This window comes from Poecilia reticulata, linkage group LG4, assembly GCF_000633615.1.
Source record: "Poecilia reticulata strain Guanapo linkage group LG4, Guppy_female_1.0+MT, whole genome shotgun sequence".
NCBI classification, from domain to species: Eukaryota; Metazoa; Chordata; class Actinopteri; order Cyprinodontiformes; family Poeciliidae; genus Poecilia; species Poecilia reticulata.
Window position 1 is genome coordinate 7,625,185 of NC_024334.1, and position 24,361 is coordinate 7,649,545.

The 24,361-nt window shown below is 35.7% G+C and overlaps 1 protein-coding gene across 1 annotated transcript in view; it reads right to left on the bottom strand.

Annotated features, from left to right (window-relative positions):
* Positions 1 to 24,016, bottom strand: part of LOC103463509 (adhesion G-protein coupled receptor D2) — a 68,284-nt gene extending 44,268 nt beyond the window's left edge. The window contains exons 1-14 of the mRNA XM_017304235.1: positions 23,957 to 24,016; positions 23,341 to 23,631; positions 23,124 to 23,235; positions 22,860 to 23,006; positions 22,468 to 22,570; positions 22,082 to 22,193; positions 21,504 to 21,559; positions 20,960 to 21,086; positions 20,044 to 20,147; positions 18,178 to 18,280; positions 16,131 to 16,284; positions 15,741 to 15,874; positions 15,205 to 15,320; positions 13,764 to 13,884 (exon numbers count right to left, since the gene is read on the bottom strand). Of these exons, the coding sequence (XP_017159724.1) occupies positions 13,764 to 13,884; positions 15,205 to 15,320; positions 15,741 to 15,874; positions 16,131 to 16,284; positions 18,178 to 18,280; positions 20,044 to 20,147; positions 20,960 to 21,086; positions 21,504 to 21,559; positions 22,082 to 22,193; positions 22,468 to 22,570; positions 22,860 to 23,006; positions 23,124 to 23,235; positions 23,341 to 23,628 (1,677 nt within the window). The 5' untranslated portion in view covers positions 23,629 to 23,631; positions 23,957 to 24,016. The remainder of the gene's footprint in view (positions 1 to 13,763; positions 13,885 to 15,204; positions 15,321 to 15,740; positions 15,875 to 16,130; positions 16,285 to 18,177; positions 18,281 to 20,043; positions 20,148 to 20,959; positions 21,087 to 21,503; positions 21,560 to 22,081; positions 22,194 to 22,467; positions 22,571 to 22,859; positions 23,007 to 23,123; positions 23,236 to 23,340; positions 23,632 to 23,956) is intronic.
* Between the last annotated feature and the right edge of the window lie 345 nt (positions 24,017 to 24,361).

Here is a 24,361-nt window from a genome sequence, read left to right on the forward strand (position 1 = left end):
GCTAAAATCAATTGTGACATATCTTTATTACTAGTCAATGATAAATGACTACACATTTGCCATCGCTCTGGCATTGTGTCAGTGTGTGTCTTATCGATTTTACATCAGACGGACAAATGTTATTGACAAAGTGCCCAAGAAACAGATGAGCACTTTATTTTATTTGTTTTAACGTGTAAATAAACCTGAATGACAAAGAATAAATCTGATCCGACTGAGTAGCAGATCTTAAAATTATTATTATTTTTTTTAGGTATCTACACAAATCAGGCCTATTTAAAGACCTAAAAAAAACAAGAGAGAACTGGTAGTTATGCTCTGAACATGATCACACTGCACACATGTGGTATTATAATGGGGAGGGTGGTAAAAAAAAGAAAAAGAAAAGAGAGAGAAAGAGAAAGAGATTGAACTGTAAACAAGCTAGCTTTTAAACAAGACAATTTAGGGTTCCGTGTCTTGGATGCCAAGAAAAACACAGCCACGGAAAGCTGATACAAACTTTTAACACATGGGTCAAAGCGGGAGTCTTTGAACTGGTGCAGCTAGTGCAGAGAGCTGTTTAATTAAAAATACTTTGGTATTCGGCTGGCTTTCCTGGCGCACCTTCTTGTCAAACTGAATGTTATCCCGCCGTCAATCTTCCGATGTTTTTTTTCTAATCGTGTAGTTTTCCTCTGACAGGGAGGATAAACAGAAGAACACGCGTCCTGAAGAACAGCAGCTGGGTGCTGGATGGGTGTGAAGAAAATGCACACATGTGCCCCGAGTCAGATTCTGACAGGAGGTGCCAATTTGATTTTGCCATTTATAAAGAAGTTTTCACCTAACCATACATATAAGTATCAGCAGTACCAGATAAGTTTGTCTCCACTAATTATAATTACTGAATATTTAAAATATAAAATCCAAACAGAAGAAAACAACACATTTAACAACAATTAATTAAATTACATAAAAATTGATTCAATTTGCTAAGTAGTTAACTTCTGAAGGCAATTGATTGTATTAGAATTTGTAGGGGTATTAGATAGAGAGCTGAATGCAAAAGTACAGTGTATTTTATTTTTGTTAAATAATTGAAAATCATGTATAATTTTTCAGATTTTATGCCACTTTGTGTCAATCTGTCATATAAAATTGAACATTTTACAGAGCAATATGAAATTACTGTATTGAAACCTGCATTCATTATATGAACTTTTAAGAACACGCCTCTACCACGAATGCCAGTAAATGTGGGTCATGCATCATATTTCCATAAAAATTGTAGTCTGTCTATGTATTAGTCTGACACTAAAAAAAATCACAGTTGTTCACTGTTTTAGTCATTTTCCACCACAGTGCAAATTATAAATAAGCAAGACTTAACTAGAAGTGCTGAATAAACATTTAACACAGCCATAAATCTTTATGAAAGAGACGGTCCACATAAGGCTCTGACACCTTCACAGAAAGCAGCTTGCTGTTGAAGGGTAACCTGCTCCTGCGAAACTACTGCTTCTGGCATTCTCACCTGCAAACATTACTTGAGCTCAGAGGCAAGCAGAATTAGGTCCAAACTAAAGTTCAGAAAGTTATTTCTCATCTCTCTGTGGAGGTGGAAAAGGAATTTCCAGACTAAAATGTAGCCATTTGTTGGAAATGAAACAAGTTAAACATAATCAGACAGCCATGAAAAAAAAAATAAATCTATGACAGCTTGTAGCTCCCTCAATTGAAAATTATGAATGGCTTTAAAAGGGTCAAGTTCTGCTAAAAACAGGAAAACATGGTTCTGGTGTTGTTACTGTATTTCACAAACACAGGGCTGAGAGCTATAAGTGTCTCTATAATGTATAAAGGAAAGAAAGGAAGAGGGAAGGACATAATGAAATTAAAAGAATCAAACAAGGAAATAAAAAACAAAGAAAAAAGGAGGAAGAAAGAAAATATCCAATTAACATAATATGCAGGTCATCTATTAATGTCTACATCGCTAATATGTGGATTTCATTTATATTTTGTAACATTTTGTGACATTTTCAATTTTTGAAAAAGTGCAGGTCATGTGCACATTTTCTTAATAGCACAAACATGACAAAACAAAACAAAACAAACAAAAAACACCCTTTTAATTTACAGGACCTTTATGAGCAATATATTACCTTTCAAAGTTTAAAAACTGAAATAAACTGGCAGAGAATTTCCAATCTTGCTATTGAGAAAACTGCACAATTAGAAAAAAAAAAAGAGAGGTAACCTTGTCCCTTTGTGCGAGTATGAATGAGCTGAATAAATGGATCTTATAAGTGGGTCTGTGTCTGCAAACGCAGACCCGCATTATCCCTGCTCTGAAACTCTCCGTATTCATGCATTTGTCTGGGAGTGCACGTGCAAATACATGTGTGCAGCGCCACCATGACGGCAAGGTGCATCCATCATGATAAGCCGGCAGACTCTGTGACTGTCACTTGCAATCACACTTCAGTACGGTTCAAAAGACTTCAAAGTGAAAATGAATGGTAGTTCATTGACGTGAAGACTTCATAGATCTTCGTTTCTGTCTTCTTTCTCACTCTTTTATTTTTTGGAAGAGAGTTGCACTCCCCCAGTAAGCCAGTGAGGACGCCTGTATGATTCATAGATTCAACCCACTGTGAATTGTGGGGCAAATAACAATCGTAACAGTTTGAGAGATAAAACTGATGCGTAAAGGTTTCTATTTTTATTTTATCTTTGCCAAATAACTTGTATTTCCCACATTTTTGACAGAAAATAAATAAAACAGATAAATCAATTGCACACAGTATTTGCAAAAAAAAAACAAAAAAACTGTCTGGTATTGAAGTAATTTATCCAATATATTGTATTTGTTTAGCACGCCATAAAATAAAAACAAAATTAACATAACTGTGGCAGAAATTTAAGCTTAATTTAGTGAGACAAGGCTGCTACTCTTCTCAAAGTTCTCTGAGAATTTGTGTTTTGACGAGATGTTTGTCAAAGAAAATACTCAACATTTAATTAACATCTATTCATTACACTATTATCTCTGGAATAAAAGTTTAGAATGAAAAAAAAAACAGTGTGACTGAAATAATTGAAAGAAAAATCTAAAACATTTGTTGTTAATTGTGAGAGTAATTTCTGCAAGAGCTGAAATGTCAAACACGGCATAATAATAATGCCAGTGATGCAGAAGCTGCAGCGCTGGCAGGGCCTGCCTTTGATCTAGTAATGACTCTGTGTTTGTAAAAACTGTGAAGATCGGGCTACAGGTCTCCCTGCCTCTCCCCCGTCTCTCCCTGCTCTGGCCCAGGCTCTGTTCTCACTCTCCAAGTTGTTTGATTGGCACATGCTTTCACCTAATGAGGGATAATTACTAAGTAAAACAAGTGGGAGACCACATCTGCTCAGTGTAAAAAGAAGTCCAGGCCTGGCGCAATCTGTCAGCCGAGGCTCTCGGGTTGTGTGAGCGAAATGGCTTTACCCACCTTCGCTGGCTTCTCGCTCCAAGACAAACCCGCCTCCCACCCCCTCCCCTTTCCCCTCCTCTCCTCCTCCGGACCCAGACGAGAAGCAGATTAATAGGAATCAGCATGTGGCTGTAAACACTCAGCGGGAAGAGTGCATATCTGTGTGTGTTGACATGGATAGGAAACGACCCGGGGTATCTGTGGAGGGCAGGCCGGGGGCCACAGCAGGAAGGGCAAAAGGCCAGCGAGGGACGATCAACATCCCAATCAGTGTCCCGCTGCCAGAGCCGTTGTTCTCCGTCTCTAATCGCTGCCGTTTTGTTTTCCTTCACACAATGCTCTACTGTAATGGTAGTAAAATATACAGGTAGCCACCCTGCTTCCCAGATACTTCACTGCCCATTAATCATCCCCGCATGGGATTTACTCTGGATAAGTGGTTTCTAGATCACTTGTCCATAATTAGAGATAACTGTTTTAATTAATGGGAATAACATAAATCAAAAAGGAAACCTTGTGGTGTGAGATTAGGGGAATTTCATGTCTTGCACTTGACAAAAGTCCTCTGATTAAAAATAAATTTAAATTAAAAATAATAATTAGGGGTAATTTGTAGAAAAATCTTATTTTGAAATGTGAGATGTCTGCTAAAAAAAAAAAAAAAAAAAAAACTCAACAACTATTTAGCCATTCTTTCAAATATCACATTTTTGCATTAAAGAGCAAATGGAAAAAAAATTGGAAAAATAATTTATGATGAGAGTATTGAAAAACACAAAATATATCATCACTGATGTATTCAAAGCTGCAAGTGAACCGAGGAGAAAACCACACTAACACTACAAATAAGGTTAATAAAATGCATCCACTGGTGAGAATGATTTAGAAAAAAAAGATAATGAAGATATTTACACTGAACAAATTTACATTTTAGAAACAATCTGAGCAATGTTTATTTGCGTCAAGGTAGATGCAACAAAAAGAGGGCTGCTCGCGTCACGTAAAGTGGTTCATACTGGACAGCCATTTAACCTCCAACACCGACAGGCTTTTCTCAAGCAGATCTAAGCATCTCCTTACCACCCAGTCGCTGAAACAACCACACTGTTTTGCTTTCTCGGCCTACTCTGACCCAGTTCTCACTAATTACCCTCAAAGTATACATCAAAGACGGGTAAATCCAGGGATCTGCGGCGACGCGGCGGGGTAAGGAAAACCAGGACTATCCCTAACCTATTCACCCCATGCCATCACTGATATGGCTGTTTAAGGTTGTGTGTGTGCGCACACATGCCGAGCAGTGTCAGCCAGTACAAAAGGCAAGGCGGTGAACTTATAAATAGATCGGTCATTGTTTCGACACGGGTAATTTCTGGTGTCTGAGCTGTTCCTGACACTGTCTGCAGCACAGATTGGAAGACGGGRAGGAGGGGACGTGGGAGAGTGAGGTCATGAAGGTGAGAGTCAGCTGATTGAATGCTTGCTTGCTAACATGCATTTGCACACAAGGATAAAAACAGAGACATATATATCTGCTTATGACAAATGGCAAAGCAGGGAGGATTTTACAAATTAGATGGGCGGTAAGCTAGCAGAACACACACTTTCAAACACACAAAAAAAGCACAAAAAGGTATGGTTTGGCAGGGGCAAGGGGGCTCGTTTGCTTTCTTATGACACAGTCAATTACTAAATTGAGCTGGCAGGTAATTCTAAGGCAAATAAATGCAGGCAGGTTTAACAGAAGAAGAGGTCTTAGAGGTGGTGGTGCAATGACAGGAATTCTCTCGCCTTTTTTTTTTTTTGACAGGAAACCTATTATATGCACCACTTTATTTTTGCAGGCCAGTTTTCAATAACTGATGTTTCCAATAGTATTTCACTCCCACCAGAAGGGAAAGAAAAAGTCAAGCTTAGTTCATCACATATTCGTTTTGCTGCCCTCTCTTTTTTACKCCTAGACTTAATATTTACATTATATAAGAAAATGACTGCTGATATTATACTTTCATAAGAATTTCCTGTATRAAATTTAGCATTTGGAGTTAAGCCTCCCTCTTCTGTTAGAAGTTCTACATTCAAACAACATTACAGAGTGCTCTACATAGATTTTTTTTTTTCTTTAAACAAACAAACTAAAAAAAAAAAAAAAAGAAGAGAAGGAGAAATAAAACACTATAAATATACTACTTAAAAAAAACTGCAACATCCTCATTATAAGTGCCATCTCAAAGAAGCGTACTGGGAGTCAGGGCCGACCTTGGTATCCCGTTTGAATATTGTTTTAATGCTGCGCCTGGTAATTGAGAATGCAATGCTAACAGTGGACTTTTCTTTCTTCTCTTATTTTCTTGGGCAATGGGGATGCAAACAATCTTGTCATGAAATTATTTGTTTGGTTTTTTAAAACCATGCTTCAGAATTAACCAGTAACACAAAGGAGTTTATTTTTTTATGTAAAAAATAAATAAATAAATAAATAAATAAACGCATCATTGCATTAAAAAAAAAAACTGAGCAAAAAAATAAAAATAAAAGATAAAATAAAATAAAGTGAAGCAGGCAGAGCATGCCACACGGACAAAATTACCAATTGAGTGAAACAGGAAAGGAAAACGTTCCTTCTGAATGGGGCTGCTGTTCAAGTCTGGATGAGTCGAAAGAGAGAARCGTGACCCAGAATCTGATGTTTTTATTTCCTCAGCTAAATGAAAAGCACTGACTTGGAGTGAATCTTGTTAAAGCCAGATTGTGATAGTTAATGCCCATTAACATGTATAGGTTTCTTAAGAAAGACACTGTATGCTCAATTCTTCTCCCAATCTATAAGCAGAAATAAAATTCTACATCATCTTGTCTAGACTTAGGCCCCTATTAGTTTTTGTTTAGAATTATCTTCCATTTACATTGTGTGAAGTCACAAAAAACTCACATTTGAAGGCAATAAAAAGCCAAATGCTTTSATCCATGTGTTATAAAATTAATCCAGTTAGACTTAAATTAGAGTAGGCCTAGGTATTTATCATCTTGTTTATAAATATTGTGTAAATTYTTTTATCAACAATAAATACTAGCTATGGTGTTTAACAATCCCAAAACTAACAATATTGTCAAGGTYGTTCATTTCCTACTCCATACYGTTATCTYATTGAGAAAATGAATTAATATCAATAGATTTCAAAATATAATTAGAGTTGTTATCTTGTTCTGTTTAGCAATAAAAAATAACATCTCAATGTAACGAGTGTCCYGGARTAACTTATTTAATAGCAATCGGTATTTAAAGAGCAGGACTTGAATTTGTGAGGCTTCAACTGCTGTGACATGCAGTAGCAGCCATGCAGACAAGAAGAAATTGAAAAGTTTGAAGTTATGGTAAAATGAGAAGAAAACAATTGAGCAATTTGTACCAATTTGTAACTGAGCTTCAAATAAAACAACAGACTCAAGATACTGAGCTACTGTCTGACTCCAAGACCAAAGACAAGAACACTCACGTGTTTATTAATAATTAAAYATGAGCAGAGGTAAAGGAGTAATAACGTAAAGTAAAGTATGGATGGGTTTACTGGTGAGCTAAAACTAAAATATCACTGAYATCTGAGTAAAAGGTTATTCATATAAGGCCTAATTACAAGTGACTATATGTGTTTGTATACACAAACCTGTCAAAACCACCAAATGTCTCTTAGAGTTTTGCTCTAAGCAACGTCTGAGTGAAAAAATAGAAAACCTCTTCTTGCACAATCATTTTAGAGGCCATAAAAGCATTGCTTACTCACACAACAAATCTTCCATATGGCAAAAATCAATAGGCAGAGCAACACTTTATTGATCATATCTATATCTTTGATATACTCTGATGTCAACTAGCCAAGTCTGGTCTGTGTGTGCGTGTGTGTATGTGTGTTTGTCTAAGCGTCGATATCTGTTTGGAGGTAGTGAGCGCATTTTAATGCAAATATTAAATTCTAAAATATCTTGCAAGAATGTGAATCAATCTTAAAATTAAATTATGGTGTGAAGTTGTCTCTTAGAAAAGCAAAAAGTACAATTCAGCTAAAAAAAAGAAGTTGTAATGTCTTTCAACTCATAACAATAAATGCACTTTAACTTTTAAGTTTCAAGTAATTACACACCTTCTTTCTAAAACAATACAACAATGCTTTTTCAAAGTTGATTTTAGACCTTAATAAAATGATGAATTTCACATCTATAGGTTTATTCCGCCTGTGAAAATCTCCTACTTCATGAGATTTATGAGAAAACTGAAAACWTTTGTTAATGTGAGGAATTAGATCTAAATACAAAATGATGAAACAGACAAAATAACTTTTCTTATCGATTTCTGACTACTCAGCTTTTATAAAGGCACAGGGCTGCCCTCCTCAGGAAACAAAGCACTACAACAGAAATAAACCAACACATTTCTGAGTAGCACTTTCCCAATCAAAGGCAAAAACTATCAACAACTCGCAGAGAACAAGCATCACCTTAATATTTGCTTTACCGACTGCTCAACTTCCTTCACCTCTCCTATGCTTCCCTTTTTTTTCTCACCAACATCTAACTATCTCTGAACCTCAAAGTTATTGATAGTTTAAAGTTATGGGATAATAATAGGATGGACACTGCATGGCCAGGAACCTATTATACCCAGATAATAGATGGTACAGGGATTTTGAACGACATTACGGCGAGATTGGATGACAAAGAGAGGAAGAATTTATGGCCTACCCAAAGAGCACCCATTCTTCTCTTCTATCTCTTGCTGATAAGGGAGTAGATGAGGCATGACTGTATTTATGGTGAGGATGTTCATAAAAAAGAAATAAATAAAATAATAAAACAAGTAGTAGTAGGCAAGAGTAAAAAGTTTCAAGCATTCAAAATTCATGCTGATGTTTATTTTTGATAAGAAAAATAAAAAAAATAAGACAAGGGACTGTGATTTCTCACATTTAAAAGAAGTCAAAAAAATGTAGATGCACCACAAAACCAGGTCTTGACTGGATTCCATTGTTCAGCCAGAATGGGCTGACCTGTGACAAGCTGCTCTGAAAAACATTTTCTGATCTGTGTAAGTGCTACCGGTTGGTGTWAGCAAAACCACTCTTTGGTGTCGATGCTTACTGTTCGAAGATGACAAAAAGTTAGTATCAGGGAAGTGTTCTTGATTAGGTGACAGGAAGCAAAGAGATGTAAAAGCTGTTCAAMAGRAGGACATATTTTCCAGGACATGTTGGGGTACGTCTGCAGTTCATTTAGGCTGTGAGAGAGCAAGACGTAAAGCAAATTAAGGAGTATTGAATAGACAACCCTCCAGTTGTCATGTCTCACCTCCTCCATGAACTGAATTTCAAAGTTCTAGGAGCCTTTTGGAAATCTAAATGAATGCAGACGTCTAGAAGATACAGATGTTACAATGATTGTTTTGTAACACACACAATGTGACTGTCTCGATTTATGGACCACACAGCAGAAAGGCTATTTTGTATCTCGTATTAAAACAGCTCAAGAGCCACTGGAATTTGACAAAAATCGACATCTGCAGGTGAACGGTTAAAGTAGATTGGTGCATCTCTGCTGGGTCGTCTGATTTGAGAATGTTACTCCACGGGTCAAAAAAGGTACAAGTCTTGCACTTTAAATGACAACAGTAGATTCTGGTTGCAAAGTAACACATGGCAAACATTTGACTTGCTGGAATTAAATACAAACAAAGAAATAGAAAAAAAGTAAAACATCATGATGATCACATGAGTGGAGTGAGAGCCTGACACAAAACCTCGATTCAGGACATAAAACTTTCTACAAGTTCAGAAAGGCAAAAGTGCATTAATGCAAGTGATTTTTTTCACTATAATGTGTTCAGGTAATAACAACAGTGGAGATAGTTTATARTTGTAAGGATTGTAGTGGGGGAGATGAGCGAGCTGCATCAGGGAGAGCTGTAAGAAAAGGCTGSTCAACATTATCTGTTTTATTGATTTCATAGTAAAAGCTTGCTGCTGAAGCTTTGTGTTACTTGGGCTGGGCCCAATGAAAATATAACAGCTACAAATAAAGAAAACAAAACACATTGTTAACATTTCTTACCTATTTATGGGTTTGTTCGTTTCATCACTTGTCTGCCAGAAATGTGCCTGTCCCAGTCTTATGGTTATACCAATTTAATAATTTGTGCGATTGGTATTTAGTCTACTCTCTAACAAACAGATTGTTGACACTGAAGACRGCAAGACTGTCTTCAGCTCAAGTGTACYGTTACACTGTAAAACAAAAAATATCAAGGGGACAAGAGAAAATGGCCAATGCCAATGCTGAGAGACCACAGCTTCGCTCATAACTAAATTCTCAGATAAACATGAGGACGGATGATGAAATTTGCCAAGATGAGGTAAAAACCTTGAATGCTGAACCAGCTTCCTGAGAGTTAAGAAAAAAAGAGAGAAATCATAACTCAGGCACATTCTGCAGCCATAGATTTTCTGACATGAAGTAGCAACTGACTTGAGACAGCACAACCACTAATAGAGATACCATCAATAAATTGCAACTTAAACATATTCTGCAATCTATGTCTTATTTTTTTCATCCCAACCACCTTAATCAGAACAAATTAGGCCTTTTCTAGTCTATAATGGCATTGAGTTTTCTTTATGGTCTCATCTGCTTGTGCCAATTTTCACTGATTTAGTTCTATAAAAAATACATGAAAGACATAAAATGTTCCACAAGAAATGTATATTTTTCAACTGGGAGGAGGACAAGTCCCCATCAAGCATAATCATTGTGATGGCCATGAAACCATGCATCGTTTTCCTTTCAGTTTGYAATCATGCATATTTTTTATTTAACACATAAAATCCCTATAGGATATGTTGGAATTTTTGGCTATAATGTGATAAAAGTGAACTTTTACAAGGAACTGTACAGATGACTTCACTCAACCTATTTAATATTTTTAGATTACCGTTATAGCCAATAAGAAATAATAAGAGCAATGTGTTTCCTCTATTCCAGACACAGAGCAGGTGCTGCCCTGCACGTGRAGAGTGGCTGCAGAGCCTCAACTCCTGCTGAACTTGGATTTGAGTTCTCTGACTCCAATCCATTCAAGGCTAGTTAGTTTGAAGTGAAACCTAAAGTTGTAAACCTCCCATGTATATTTTGTATAAATGTAGTGAGACGTTTCAGAAGCCAGATTRTAATGGGGTCTTAGTTTCACCTTGGATATTATTTAAGCCCCATGTGAGAAAACTGTTCAAATCTGCTCTCACTCATTGATGCAGTTCTGGCATAAAAGTCACTTGAATGACGTCGTTGCCCAAATCACCAGCACAACATTAAATATGGTTGAGTTTGGAGTCTGAACATGCCTGTACGGTTATTAAAAATAGGTTTATTTGTCATCGGTTTACCAAAATGTAAAAGCCCAAGAACTTTTCCGTATGACCACTTGGATATTTATCCTTCAGAGYGGAGCGTTTTCTGTAAAATTTATTGTTTTCAGCAAGAAATGTTATAGATTTTTACATTTTTATTTGCTTTTATCAAAGAAAAATTCATCGATTCATTAAAAGAGTCCCTGAACTAACATAACAAACTGYCATAGAAAATAGAATTTTTGTCTTTATACAAGAAAAAACAAACAAACTTATTCACTTTTGTTCAAGTCACTGATTAAAAGTGTAATCAATAAGTGACAAMMKYTTTTGRTGTCTTTTAGTTAATGACCAGGGTCAAAAAGAGAAAACTTAAGAGATCCAYGAAATRTAGAAAAGGAAGCAGACAAAGAAAAACGGAACATAGGATTCAGAGACGAAAAGCTGAATAGACAGAGCCGGTTAGAATTAAGCACATAACAATAATCCATATCAGAGATTAAAATGTTAAACAGCGCAGTCCTACAACAAGAGCAAAGTAAACCCCCCTGTGTTAATTACTGCCGACATGTAAAAAATATAATTAGATATGAGAGGGAAACAGAAACTATTTATGGTAAGCAAAGGATCTGACTTAATGATTAGAGTGGAGCTAAGTCCTCTATTGATTTTCCGGTTAAATATACAGCTCAATTACAGATACAGCTGATTAAAAGATAACTACAACCTGCAAAAGCAGATGCAGAGAAGTGGGGGGAAGGGCAGAAATCCAGTGTGGTCTGCTACAGAGAAAGTATTACAAAATATGTTTCAAGCTTTCCRTTTGGACAGCAAAGTAGAAAATAACACTTACATGCAGAAAATCATGATCCAAACAAGTGCCTTTCTTATTAAAGAATAGATGCATATTTGAATATCAATGTGTGGGTATATCAAACAAAATATCAAACAAARAATATAAAACAGCAAGAACAGTACAGTATCCACTAAATTTTTAGAACGGGTTTTGACAATGTGAACTAAAGAACAATAATCCTGAGCTTTGAATACAAAAAGGCATAAAATAAAATGAAAAGAACAATTAGAGTACAATTTTCATGTTTAAGTAATTCCCTTTTTAACACACAGACAGCAACCTTTTCCCCTCTTTACTTTATATTTGTCAATGACAAGTAAAAACACCTTGATGTAKGTCCTATCCTCTTCATGTGAGAAATGCAGAATTGCTAAGTTTAATAGAAAACCTTTTTGTTCCTGATTTGTGAACAAAATATTGTTTACATTGCTTAAACTGTGATGTTATTTACGACCTTTGCCTTTTTCCAGCTGATAGTAACAAACAGATGGTTGTTTTAAAGGTTTTACATAAGGAAAAAACTTAGAACAACTGTTTCTTGTGACATATTACATTATTACAAATCACTACATGCAATTACAATCAGCCTAATGTGATATATGCAACATTTGTTCCCAGAATGCAGTTTTAAGTGAGGGAAACAGATAAAACTGGAATTAGTACAGATGGGTATTCTTGGTCAAACTCAGAGCGAGGCTGACTGAGGCCCTAAGCACAWATTCATCCAGAGGCCTAATTCCAATTAAGACCAAGAAGTAACACAGTGCTGCTAACTTCTGTTTTATTGTCTATGCTTTAAAAAGTACTGACCTAATTGTGAATTAAAATGTATGACAAACTGCGTGTAGATCAGTTGCTTCAAATGATTTATTACTAATGAGAGCTACACATAAAGTGCTAGTTTTAAAAATAGTTTTTTTTTTTTCGATATTTAATGTCCATTGTGATTCTATAAAAACAACGCAAGGTAAAATGATCAGCTTAATATTTTTGTTTTTTACGTAAATTGTGAATTAAAAACATTTCATTTGGAAAAAATARGTTTTTAGCTCGCAACACATTTTTGAGCAGGTTTTTCCAACTACTGCAGTGAACCAGAAGAGAAGTATTGYAAATACACACTTATACTGTATATTGAATCTATTTAAACAATTTAAAGCCTGATTAACAACATGTTGGAAGAAATGCACCATCTCAAATTTTTACAATCCTTTTGTTAAGTGAAATAAAACATGACAACTTCATATGCTATGGCAACCATGGAAAAAGATCAAAATATTGCAATATTTACAGTTTTGATGTGTGTGTAAAGCATTTTTTTTAGGTTAGACATWTGAAGAAATAGMTACATTAGCTTTAATTATTACTCGAGCTACAGAGGCGTTCCTCTGTATATGAATAACCTGCATATCTGTGAACATTTCCTGTGGGAACCAACAAAGTCTCTTGGATTGATAAGTTTGTGTAGCATCACYGTACTTGGAAAGTGCAGTGTTTACATGTTAAAGTTATATTCATATGAATGCCAGGATAAAAAGTTCCTGAGCAGAGAACTGCACTGACAGCAAATGAGAAACTAAACTGACACTTTAATGTTCCAGCTGATGAGTAAATGAAAGGAATTTTCAGAGAATCTTGTTCTTCGGTTTTCTTTTCATTAGAAATTAATCTTAAAATCCATCCAATATATTGTTTTCTTCTTTTTATATTTCACCAATGGTACTACATCAATTTTCTAAATAGATTGTGCAATTATCTGTCTATTGCTGCTTTTGCATTGATTTGTGCTTTTTATATCTGGTCCAGAGACCTTGTGCAGTCATAAAAGGAATCTATCCCATGTAAAAAAGAAAAAAAAAAAGAAGAAAAAAAACATGCATGAATGTGCATGAATGTGGGACCATTAAATTTGTTTATGCATTCATGGAGACTTTAACCTTTTTTTTGTTAGTAAAAAATTAAGTGCAAAACCTTGGGACGTGAAGTGTTTCGTTTTTGAAATATCAATTTTTTTAGTCTTCAATGTCTGTTCTAATAACATACATGAGTGTGTATGTGTACCTGTAGGGAATTGAGAAGAATGAAGAGGTAGGCCATAACGATGGAAAATGGTACCAAAACGCCGAAGAGCCATGTGAGCCCAAGGATTGGCAGCAACACCAACACYGCTTTCACTGCGGCCCTGCACTCACATGAATACAAGAATAAATCAAGTGAGGAAATCAAACCACACACATGCAAATCTGAGCTAAGAAACATAAGCAAGATCTGATTAAGTTCTGACAGTCARTTTTATTTAATTTCCAATTCAGATCAATATTATTTAACCTTTTTTTTTTAAGTCAAGGAATATTTCATTTGGACAGCAACTCTTCCCTGGACAAAACCAAAGACTTGCATTACCATGCAATGCTAATGTGAGGAAAAAACTTCAAATATGCACAGGAAGAAACATGCTCGGAAAAAAATAAATAAATAAAAATCTCTGAATTTTATTAACGGATATTGGTACATGTAAAATAAGTTTGATCTGAAATAGATAAATAATATTTAGACCCAAACAAAATGCACAAAAAATAATTCAACTATTCGGATTCCTTTCTGATTATATTAAGCTTTATTTCCACTTCTTCCAGCTTGCATAATATCCACCCTTGCATTTTCAACTCCTTTTAGAAGAAAACTCAGCAGCTCCGGCAGGCTGCTTCTTCCATACACAAAACCATGTGGGCAGGAAAGCTGATGTGGTGACAACTTCCCACCCTCAATGTGACTTAATTCTGTTTAGAGTCAAATTAGCTTCCCACTCAGGTGACTGCCAAAACCGCAACAGCTGTCTGTGCATTTGTGTGTTTGTGAAATGACATGCACCTAGAACTGGTTTATTCTGTGAGCCAATGTGTTTGACTTTCCACGCCGGCTGCCGCCCAGAGGTGCGACACAGTTCAAGGCCTGCATTGAAAACTCTCACAGTGCATTTACTGTGCTCCTCAGTGGACCCACAAATTAAAACATCCACATAAATACACAGTTTTATTTGTATTACCATCAGATTTTAACACTGATCGTGTATGGAGGCAGGGTATGTTGCACGCAAAAAATGAACTCTTATTAGAGCAATGATACACTTCATACCGTCTCTGAATCGAATAAAAAAATTTAAAAAGAGTGATACGGTACACYGTTATAAACCAAAAACTCTTACAGACCTTACAGGACATCAACACCCAATAAAAGCAGGATAAACACTAAGGAACTGTAGGAATTTTAATTATAAAAGCTACATGGAATTACGACATATTAATAACACTTGAAGTAATTTAAATATTTTTAAAAAATATACAGAATTAATGCAAAGCTACTTAAAATATGTATTTTGGCAGGTTGATAAAAAAGAAAAGAAAATACATTTGGATTCGATTTGTGACTACAGCTTTCGCCCAGCATCCCCGACACATTCATTTTTAAAAGAGGACAAATGGTGCCTCCTAGTGGCCACTACCTGATCTGCTCATAGGTTTGCTCAGCAGGACTCATGCCCAAGGCGAGCATGATGGACCTTCTCTTTGCTGTCGAGATGGTGATGATTACCACCCTGGTCAGAACCAAGATATTGACCTGGAAACATATTTAAACAAATGAAAATAGAACAGAAAAAAGTCAGATAATTACTCTTATTTTGCTGTATGTCTTTTCCTTTTTGACTGTTCTGTGCAAACAAATTATTACAGATTTGCTGGTCTAATAATGTGATTTCACCTTTAAAAAAAATATCATAATGCAAGCTCGCATACATTAACTTGAAGAAAAAAGTGGGGGAAAAAAAGTCAAAATACTTTATAATTAATGATCAAACTGGTGAACAAAATCAAACTGTTACACTTTTCTAAAAATAATTTCCAAGGAAAAGACCAGCATTTGGGTCACAGTAACAGTTGGATTTCCAGATACACAAAAGGTGAATGTTCTTTTTATTTAGCACTTTAGCAGTGAAAATAGGACAATCATCAACTTAAAGTAAATAAATAAATTCCTGACCATTATGATGAAGATGACCGGACCAACAAATCCCCAGATGATACCATTTTGGACACTGAGCCAACAGTARTCATCAGCTGAGTATTTGCCTGAGGCCGACGCAAGAGTGATGGTGACGATCAGCACAGGAAGACCTGGTAGTATTAGAATAAAAATGTATTTACTTGAGATTAAGTAGTTTGAATTAAAAAAAAAAAAGAAATACATGGAGATTACAAACATTTGTGGCACTCAAGTCTTTTTATTTATAAAAGATTTATTTAAATTTTAAAGAATATCTGCTTAATGTCCAAGATTCTTATGACTTTACAGGTGTTTTCATAAAGGCACCAGACCTGCTTTGCTTTTTCAGTGACAGGGCAACAATTCATATGCACAAAACCACCATACCCCAACCGATGAGATAGTAATACTTCATATGATGATCCTCGCTGAGGTTGACTGCAACTACTTTGCTCCAGAGCAGCAGCCCTTCAACCAGCATCCAACTGAAAGCTGCCATGAAGAAAAGATGGAGCAGCGCAGCAACAAGTGTGCAAGCCACCTATGATTACACGAAAATCACAAACAGAAAAATTGCAAGATTTTGGCTTACATTTCAAAGTGAGGTTATGCAGTGACCTTCACTTCACTTTGCAATTAGTAATTGCAAAGAAGTCTCATAAAAGGTTCATTAATAAAATAATTAAATATGGTTGATATTATATGTAATAACTGATCAAAATACTGTGTCGTGATTGTTAGAGTTTGAAAAGGAAATTTTCAGACACCTATTAGTAAGACACATACACATTTTTTCTCACTGTCTGAAATTATATTAGACCAAACTCCTATCAGCAGTTTCCGATGGCATGACATCACCATCCGGGCATTCTCCTCAATGTTTGAAGCAATAGCAATCATTCAGATCTGATTTAACTTCAGACAGTGAGGAAAAAACGTGTATGTATCTTTGCAATTAGTGCATGACAATTTCTGGTTTCACCTCTAAATACAGCTTCCATAAATTAAAGATGTTGGAAAACAAATAAATTGCAATAGAATTACAAAACACACTGAACATCCAAACAAGTTAATTATGTTGTATTATTTCAGGCCTTGTTATGGAAGACCTTATTAATACTAAAATAACCAACAAGGTTAGAGTTATCTGAGGAAGAGTGGCAAACAGCATGCAAACTGGCCCACACCAGCTCTATCAACACTGCGTTTAAAATGATCCAATTCAAATGGTTAATGCGGGTTTATATAACACCAGTGGACCTTAACAGATATAATAGGGAAATATCTGATGTATGTCCAAAGTGTACAGGGGATAGAGGAACTTGGATTCATTGTGTGTGGTACTGTAGGAGGTAAAAGATGCAATTGAGAAAATTATTTCCAAACAAATAATTATGGATCCGAAGCTGTTTGTGTTTGGACTATGCCCAGAAAAACATAATTATACTAAAAACGAACAAACTTTTATAAACTTAGGTCTGCTCAATGCAAAAAGATGTATATCACTTTTCTGGGGRAAGACMCATAGACCGACTATAAACCTGTGGTTGCAGCAGATGAMATCCACCCTCCCTCTGGAAAAGATTACATATGTATTAAAGGGTAAACAGAATCTGTTTGAATTCATATGGAATCCCTTTATTAGGTATGTCCAACATCTGAACTTCTTGGAGGACGGCGCAAATGACTGAAGATTATGTTCACTGCAGTTCCGAAAGACAATTCTATTGGAGGACATACACTGCTGAAGTAAATATCTCAGTATACGKATGAGGTGTRGATTATGCGATGGGTTACATTGGAACTAAGAATGTGAGAGACATTTTGTTGTTCTTGTTTTGTGTTGTGTATTTCATTGTGACTTGAACCAAACTTCTATCATCACTGGCATTCTTTGTTAAATGTTCAAACGGTTTGTCTTAACTGTAAAATTCCAATAAAGATACTTGGAAAAATAAAAAATAAAAAAATAACCAACAAGCATCTTCTCTCCCTCAGGGGGGAAAAACTAGTCTTGACTAGCCGGTCAAGACATCTTAGTAACCACCAGAGAGAGGCTGGGCCTTCTAGCTGATTGGTACAGTTTTATGGTCACTTATGTTACATCATCTGCCAAAATTATTTGTTTTCCATTTGTTTTTACATATTCAACCGCAAATAAAAGCAAAACAATGTATTGTATTTGGTTAATTAGACCTTCTAATAATTATGAGTTTGATATTTTTTTCGTTATCACTATAATTTGTATCTCATGCAGGAGTAAAATTGAAAACATGTCTGCAACCAGCACAAAGCTATTGTTTAACGCCACATTTTCCCACCAGCAAGCTTATACTATCTTATTTGATTCACATTTGTCTATAATCTGTCTCTAAGAGCGACATTACTCACATAGACTGATAAATAAAAGATTTGTTTYCTGCCTGTACGGTACCTTGCTGTGTATGGCGGAGCCACTGCAGAGCAGAATCACCTGGGCACAGATCAGAGCTATAAACAGGTTTTTATGGATGGAGGTCCGGTCTGATTTAGGGATGCTATAAACACAGAAAGGGACATTTAAAAGGAAAAATATTTAGTGAGACTGAATCACATCATATGAGTGCTGATGAAATGTTTGAACTCAAATGAAAGTTTAGGTTTTTCTTCATTTGGTCTCTCTATAGATCCTTATGGGATGTTTTAAAGGGCAGCAGAGATAATTGTCGCAAACTTAAGGCAATTACCCATAAAAGTACAAAATAAACGTAATGACAATACAAAACGTAGATTTATGTTAACGGGTTGAAGTTAAAAGAAAAAATGACAAACTATAAAGAGAAACTATAAAGCGAAAATCTATGACTGACTATAATTTAGTGTCCATTTTTCATTAATTTTGCCTGATAATCCTCATGAGGACAGGTGTTGGTGAGGCCAAATGGAAGGTAACTTTGGCTGAAGTTTTCAACAAAAACCATCTTGAAGTAGCTAAGTAAATTAAACGATAAATGCTAATGATTGTTACTATTTCCTTGGATACACTGAAAAAGCTCAGTATGACTAATATGTAAAAAAATGAAAATCAACAGCAATCTCACTAAGTGAATACATTTTTCAAAGTGTAAGATTACTTTTACTTTTATTGTTAAGTTAAAGAAAGATGATGTGAGGTCCATGTTAATTCAGTTAAATTAATCCAACTATTTTATGCATGTGTCTATAATACACCACCTCTAGGCACATCTGATCTAATTCTATAAATTTGTCACATGATTCCTTCAACTTGCTGAGATTTAATTGGAAATAAGGGAAAAGAAAAACCTTAGTTTCCTATTTTATTTTCCAGAAAAATACAATCGGCAATAAAACATTTTTATTGATAACAGAATCCATTGTCAGATTAAATAAAACTCATTTAAATGGGTAACAATAATCATTTATTTTCTTCCCGCTTAATTTGCTGAAGAAGTTTAGGATGTGTCATTTTATACACAACAGAATAATATAATTACTCTTTTCACCAAAGTATTAAACCACAACAAGCTGACACAGCTTTATGCTTCTCTTTATGAATGTGCTGCAGCAGTGCAGCAGTACTAAAACTTCCATTAAAGCTCAATTATTTAAACCAATTAGGCTAATGTGTTGCTTCGCACCAAAATACATCTTACATTCTCTAAGCAAATCTCCACCTTTCCAGTCAGTGTTTTATCTGTGAAGTGGGATGAGTTAAATGAAGATCACACAGCAGAATGTGTGAAATGAACTGCTGCCCTCTTTGCTTTAAGGGCATTTATAAATTGTCAGGGCAGCAGCTCTTCTGCTGATTGAGATCCCTATGTGACTATAATGTTAATTGCCAGCTGTGGGATTTCACCATAAAACTTCGGAGAGGACTCACATGTAGACAACAGCAATTACAGCATTAGCACGAGTCAATACTAATAAAAGCCTGTAGGACAGAAGGGGAGTGGCCAGATTCCCAATATGTCATCCCATGCCAGATGAATGTGWGTATTTTTAGTCATTTCAGTTCATTTAGAGACCTATTCTGGAGTGTGAATCAACACATTTTTCTAATAGGAGYAAGATGAGCTAATAACACAAGCATCCAGTTTACWATCAGAAATAATCTGAATTAAAATATTTAACCAACACTTGGCAACAAATACCCRGAGAATGAATGTTGTGGGAAAAGAAGTTTATTCTTAAGTTTAAGGCAAATCAAACCAGCTCAAAGTTTGTTGGCTGTGACAACACAGAGGCTATTTATTTGCATCATTGGCGAATGGAACAGGAATGTTAAACAGYTACTCACTCCAGGACAGTGAAGAGCATCAAGGTCACCACCAGTGCGCAGAGAGATGCCCCACAGCCAATGAATGTAAGYTTGGTCAAAATAAGCTCTTCTTCAGGACTCCACTGAAACAAAGGACACGCATGGTAATGGAAAAGAGAAAATGAGAGTGGGAAACCTTTTCCAATATGGAGATTTGGTTGGTAAATCGTACGGTAAATCCTAAAATTTTAGGTTGCTATATTTTTTACCTTTCACTAGCATTGATCTTCACATGAAAAGACATTGGAACTGAGGATTGTGAAKACTCTATTCAACTCTATTCATGTGTAAGATTAAGCATATTTCAACTATGAAAAACAATTTCACGCCTTCGACTACTTAATGTGTGTGAGACTAGAGCCCATAATATCTGCCACAAATCTTCATTATCTTTATATTTATACTGATATCCATCTTCAATAAAAGTTTAAAAGCTCTTTAACTTTACTAAACAAGAGTTCAAATTAATTATGGCCTATGGTCGTTTATAGTCACCTCATAAATTGTTTGCTAGGTTTTACGTCTAAAYATCTAAGCTTTCACTGAAAAAAACAGAACGGAGCTCCAATTAAAAGAAAATAGTTAATTTGTTACATGTAATCAAATTAAGATAGCTAAACTTAATTTATTTACATTTGTTTAACCTGACAACTTAATACACCATATATATTTGCTTGAATAAACTTAATTTGATTACGTGTAACAAATTACCGTAACTAACTTTTTTGTTTTTGGGTCACCTGTTTTCTTTTTTCAGTGTTCTCTTCAAACAATATAGGGTTTCTATGAGTATATTTCTAGAGTTTAAACCTTGTCCCATGCKTCAATAGAAACTACCACATATTAATGCCATGGAATTCACTTAATTAACTCATGTCAATAAATGTGTTGTTACCTTAGATTCCAAGTAGTTCATCAGGACTGCAAAGTTGGTTGTGTGGTTGCACAGACATGAAGTATCACTAGAGCCAATAGAGATCAGGGAGCAGCCATCACTGGACCAGCCACTCCCGTGACTATGCCTAAATAATGGAGCACAAAAGCATTGACACAAACATAAATGTTYATTAGTTCTCCCCATGCATGAATGGGTTATCACAAGGTACTTTGGCCTTTGTCCTCAGGGGTGAGTGTGTGCATCTACAGTATATTTGTCATTTCTGCCTGTRTGGTGTACTCGGCCTCTCGTCCAGTGGTTACTAGAGACATTGGTTCGCATACATCTCTGTGTTGTAGAGGTATATAATACTAAGATGACAATACACTTTGATTTGCTATGCTTTTTTGGAATAAACTATTTAAGTCTGATCCTATAAAATATGAGTTTTAAAAAACAAYRTTTAGACCCCAATCTTGCCATTTATTAATTTCATTGAGATCTTGTTGATAGAAAAATGTGCCATGTTTATTAAAGTGGATCTGCTGTTGGTCAAACTTACATCAGGCTGAAATTCCAAAATGCGCAAACAGCAGGAACTCTCCGGGAATACTTCGTCTAGAAGCAAAAAGATACATTTGTGTTTATTTGCCCTCTTCTCCAATAGCAAAGTGTCAAAATACGAACAACTCTCTTAGCATCCTACCATGAGGATTAAAGCATGTTCCCTTAAATGCACCACGGCAAAAGCTATAATCATTGAGGTCGACACCGAGTTCTCCAGAATCTTACATGCATCTTCTCAAAACTTTCTATGCTAYTATTTCAAGAAAAGCAATGCCTTTCCCCTTTGTCATTGGACAATGTTTTCATTCAAATGTATTATTCGTCTTTCGTTTTGGACTCTTTCCCTCAGGGAAATTAATCTTTATTTTGTTGCTTAGAAATAAATGTTACAATTTTTGTTTAAATTATCTCATTAGTAGAAATGCCACTTTTGGTTGGCATTTCTCTCTCTCTCTCTCTCTATATATATGAAAAAACCATAAATCTTTGAATAGTAACTTCAACAATAGGATGAGTGCATGTAATGGTTTAGATTATTTTACAGTATGAGGCACCATGAACAACATCACGCACCACTTGTGAAGATGAAAGGGTGTACTGGACGGCCACAGGGACKGTTTGGCCCTTCAAGACGTCTCGGACAGTCGCTGATATGACAGCAGAGGTTAGTTTGCCTGGAAGAGTACTAGAAAGGCAAAGGACAGTTATCACTAACATAAATCTTACTTTAAAATAATCTTCTCGCTTCATTTATTTGAAGGACAGATCGTCGTACAGGACTAATATAGATGCAAAGAAAATTTATAATATTTATACAGTTTTGGTAGTTTTGCTTGACGAAATACAACAAAATTAAAAAGTTCATTAGAAATATGAGATAAGAATAAATTGTTGAAGCACGTTCAGATGWACTGTTTTTATTTCGCAATAAYATCAGTGGTGSAGCAATGGTRSCTAACCTCTCTGTTTTGTTTAGCTGAGTCTCTGTAGATGTYTCTGTTGCAGACACAACCTCACTGAGGTGGCTGTAGTGGGTATGAATAAGCATCACTTCTTCATATCCTGTTTTCACAGAGAAAGAACAGCTTAATGTGTAACCCATCATTAATTGGTGACAACCAAAAGAATAGAAAGTGGCTATGAGTCGGCAACAACAACAAAAAAAAAACTGAAAGTATCTTTTAACAAGTTGGGCGTCTGACATGTTAAAAATATCTATCTATAATAGTAGCTTATGTTACCATTTAAATTTATAATTTTCATCTATGGCTGAGTTTCAAATATTAAAATCTAGACATTAATTTTCATGGTACAAAAACATAAGTCGTGGATGATAATATTTCATTCCTACCTAATTTATGTAACCGCTGTAGTTCAGAGTCTGGGATAATCAGCTCGTCGTGACGACCTCCTCTGGGCCTGTGAGAGGGGACTGCAGATGGCTTGAAGACCTGACTGCTGCTCTCGGGAGAAAGTTTTTGCCACTTCAGGTACACATCTGATAGCACAGGAAGCATAATATATGCACAGCATCTGTTATTTTATACTACTAATTCATGTTACGTGTATGAAGATGGAAACTCTGTGATGCAACGAATCCAAAACAGTACACCACCTATGTTTTTAGTAGAGAGAGTGAAGCCCCTTTGCTGAACAGACAGTGTGTCTGCAAGAGCTTCGGTGAGACTATCAATGCTCTTGATGATTGTAAATGGTCCAGTGTTGACCTGCAAACAGTTTTTWAAAAAATTACAATTAATATAGGAAGGAGTTTTATAGGTAGAAACTTTGATGAACAACTACTGTTACACAAATAAAATATCCTATCTCACCCYATCCTCAGTCTGACCAACCCACTGCGCAGCCGTTTGTGGCTCAAGCATCACATTTGCTAGGTTTAAATAGTTTGTAGCAATGGACATCATGACCTCTGCTGAATTGGTTCCTGCAGAGTGGGTGCTGGCTGCAATGCCATCAATCAGCTGAGCGAAGTAGAGGATGTCACTTGAGGTTAAGGGGTGATGGCCATCAGCCTCTATTGTATGCACAGCAGCCTGAGTCAGCTGCTGCAGGGAGGTCAAATCTCTGTTTTGGGAGGTGTTGATGCTTAGCTCCTCCATTACCTAGAGACACGGACAGACAGACAAACAGCTCTGGACCACATTAAATTGACAAAATGATTTGCACTAATTAGATAAGTCCAAAACAGCATCTTTGTGGAAATAAAATAAAATTAGAAAGTGCTTCACAAATAAATAAAAAAAAACCTCCTATGTCAAAATTATAAGTCTGATATAAAAATATAATATCTGATATGCACAGACTAGGTTTTTAATGTAGTAGCTCTGCTTTTAAGGTTTCTTTCAGTATACCTACAAATTTCTAAGTTTATGAGGATTAAATTACATCATATACTTTTGCCAAAGACAACTAGATGTCACAACTTACCTGTGTGATGTTTGGATATTTGCTCAGTTTACTGAAAAAAGGAGACTTTGGAAAACTGGGCTTTGCTGCAAAAGTATAGACAATAAAGTGTAGTCAGATCAACTGATACAACAAATTTGACAGATGAAACCTGGTGTGGCAAGTTATTTAAACTAAAGTTTGGATTATAGACCGTTTTCATTTTCARTTCTAATTAGTAATTATCATTCTTTCAGCATTAATGACTTTATCCCTGCCGAACTCCTGTGAGGTGTACCCCAAAAAAMTATTTTTATCACTCTTATTTCAATCTACTTGCTACAGATGCTTGGAACTGAACTTTATAAATGACATCACAAACTGAAATGTTTGATTTGCAACTGCATGCTAGCCCGATACAGTCACAGTCTCTGGCCATTGCCCTGA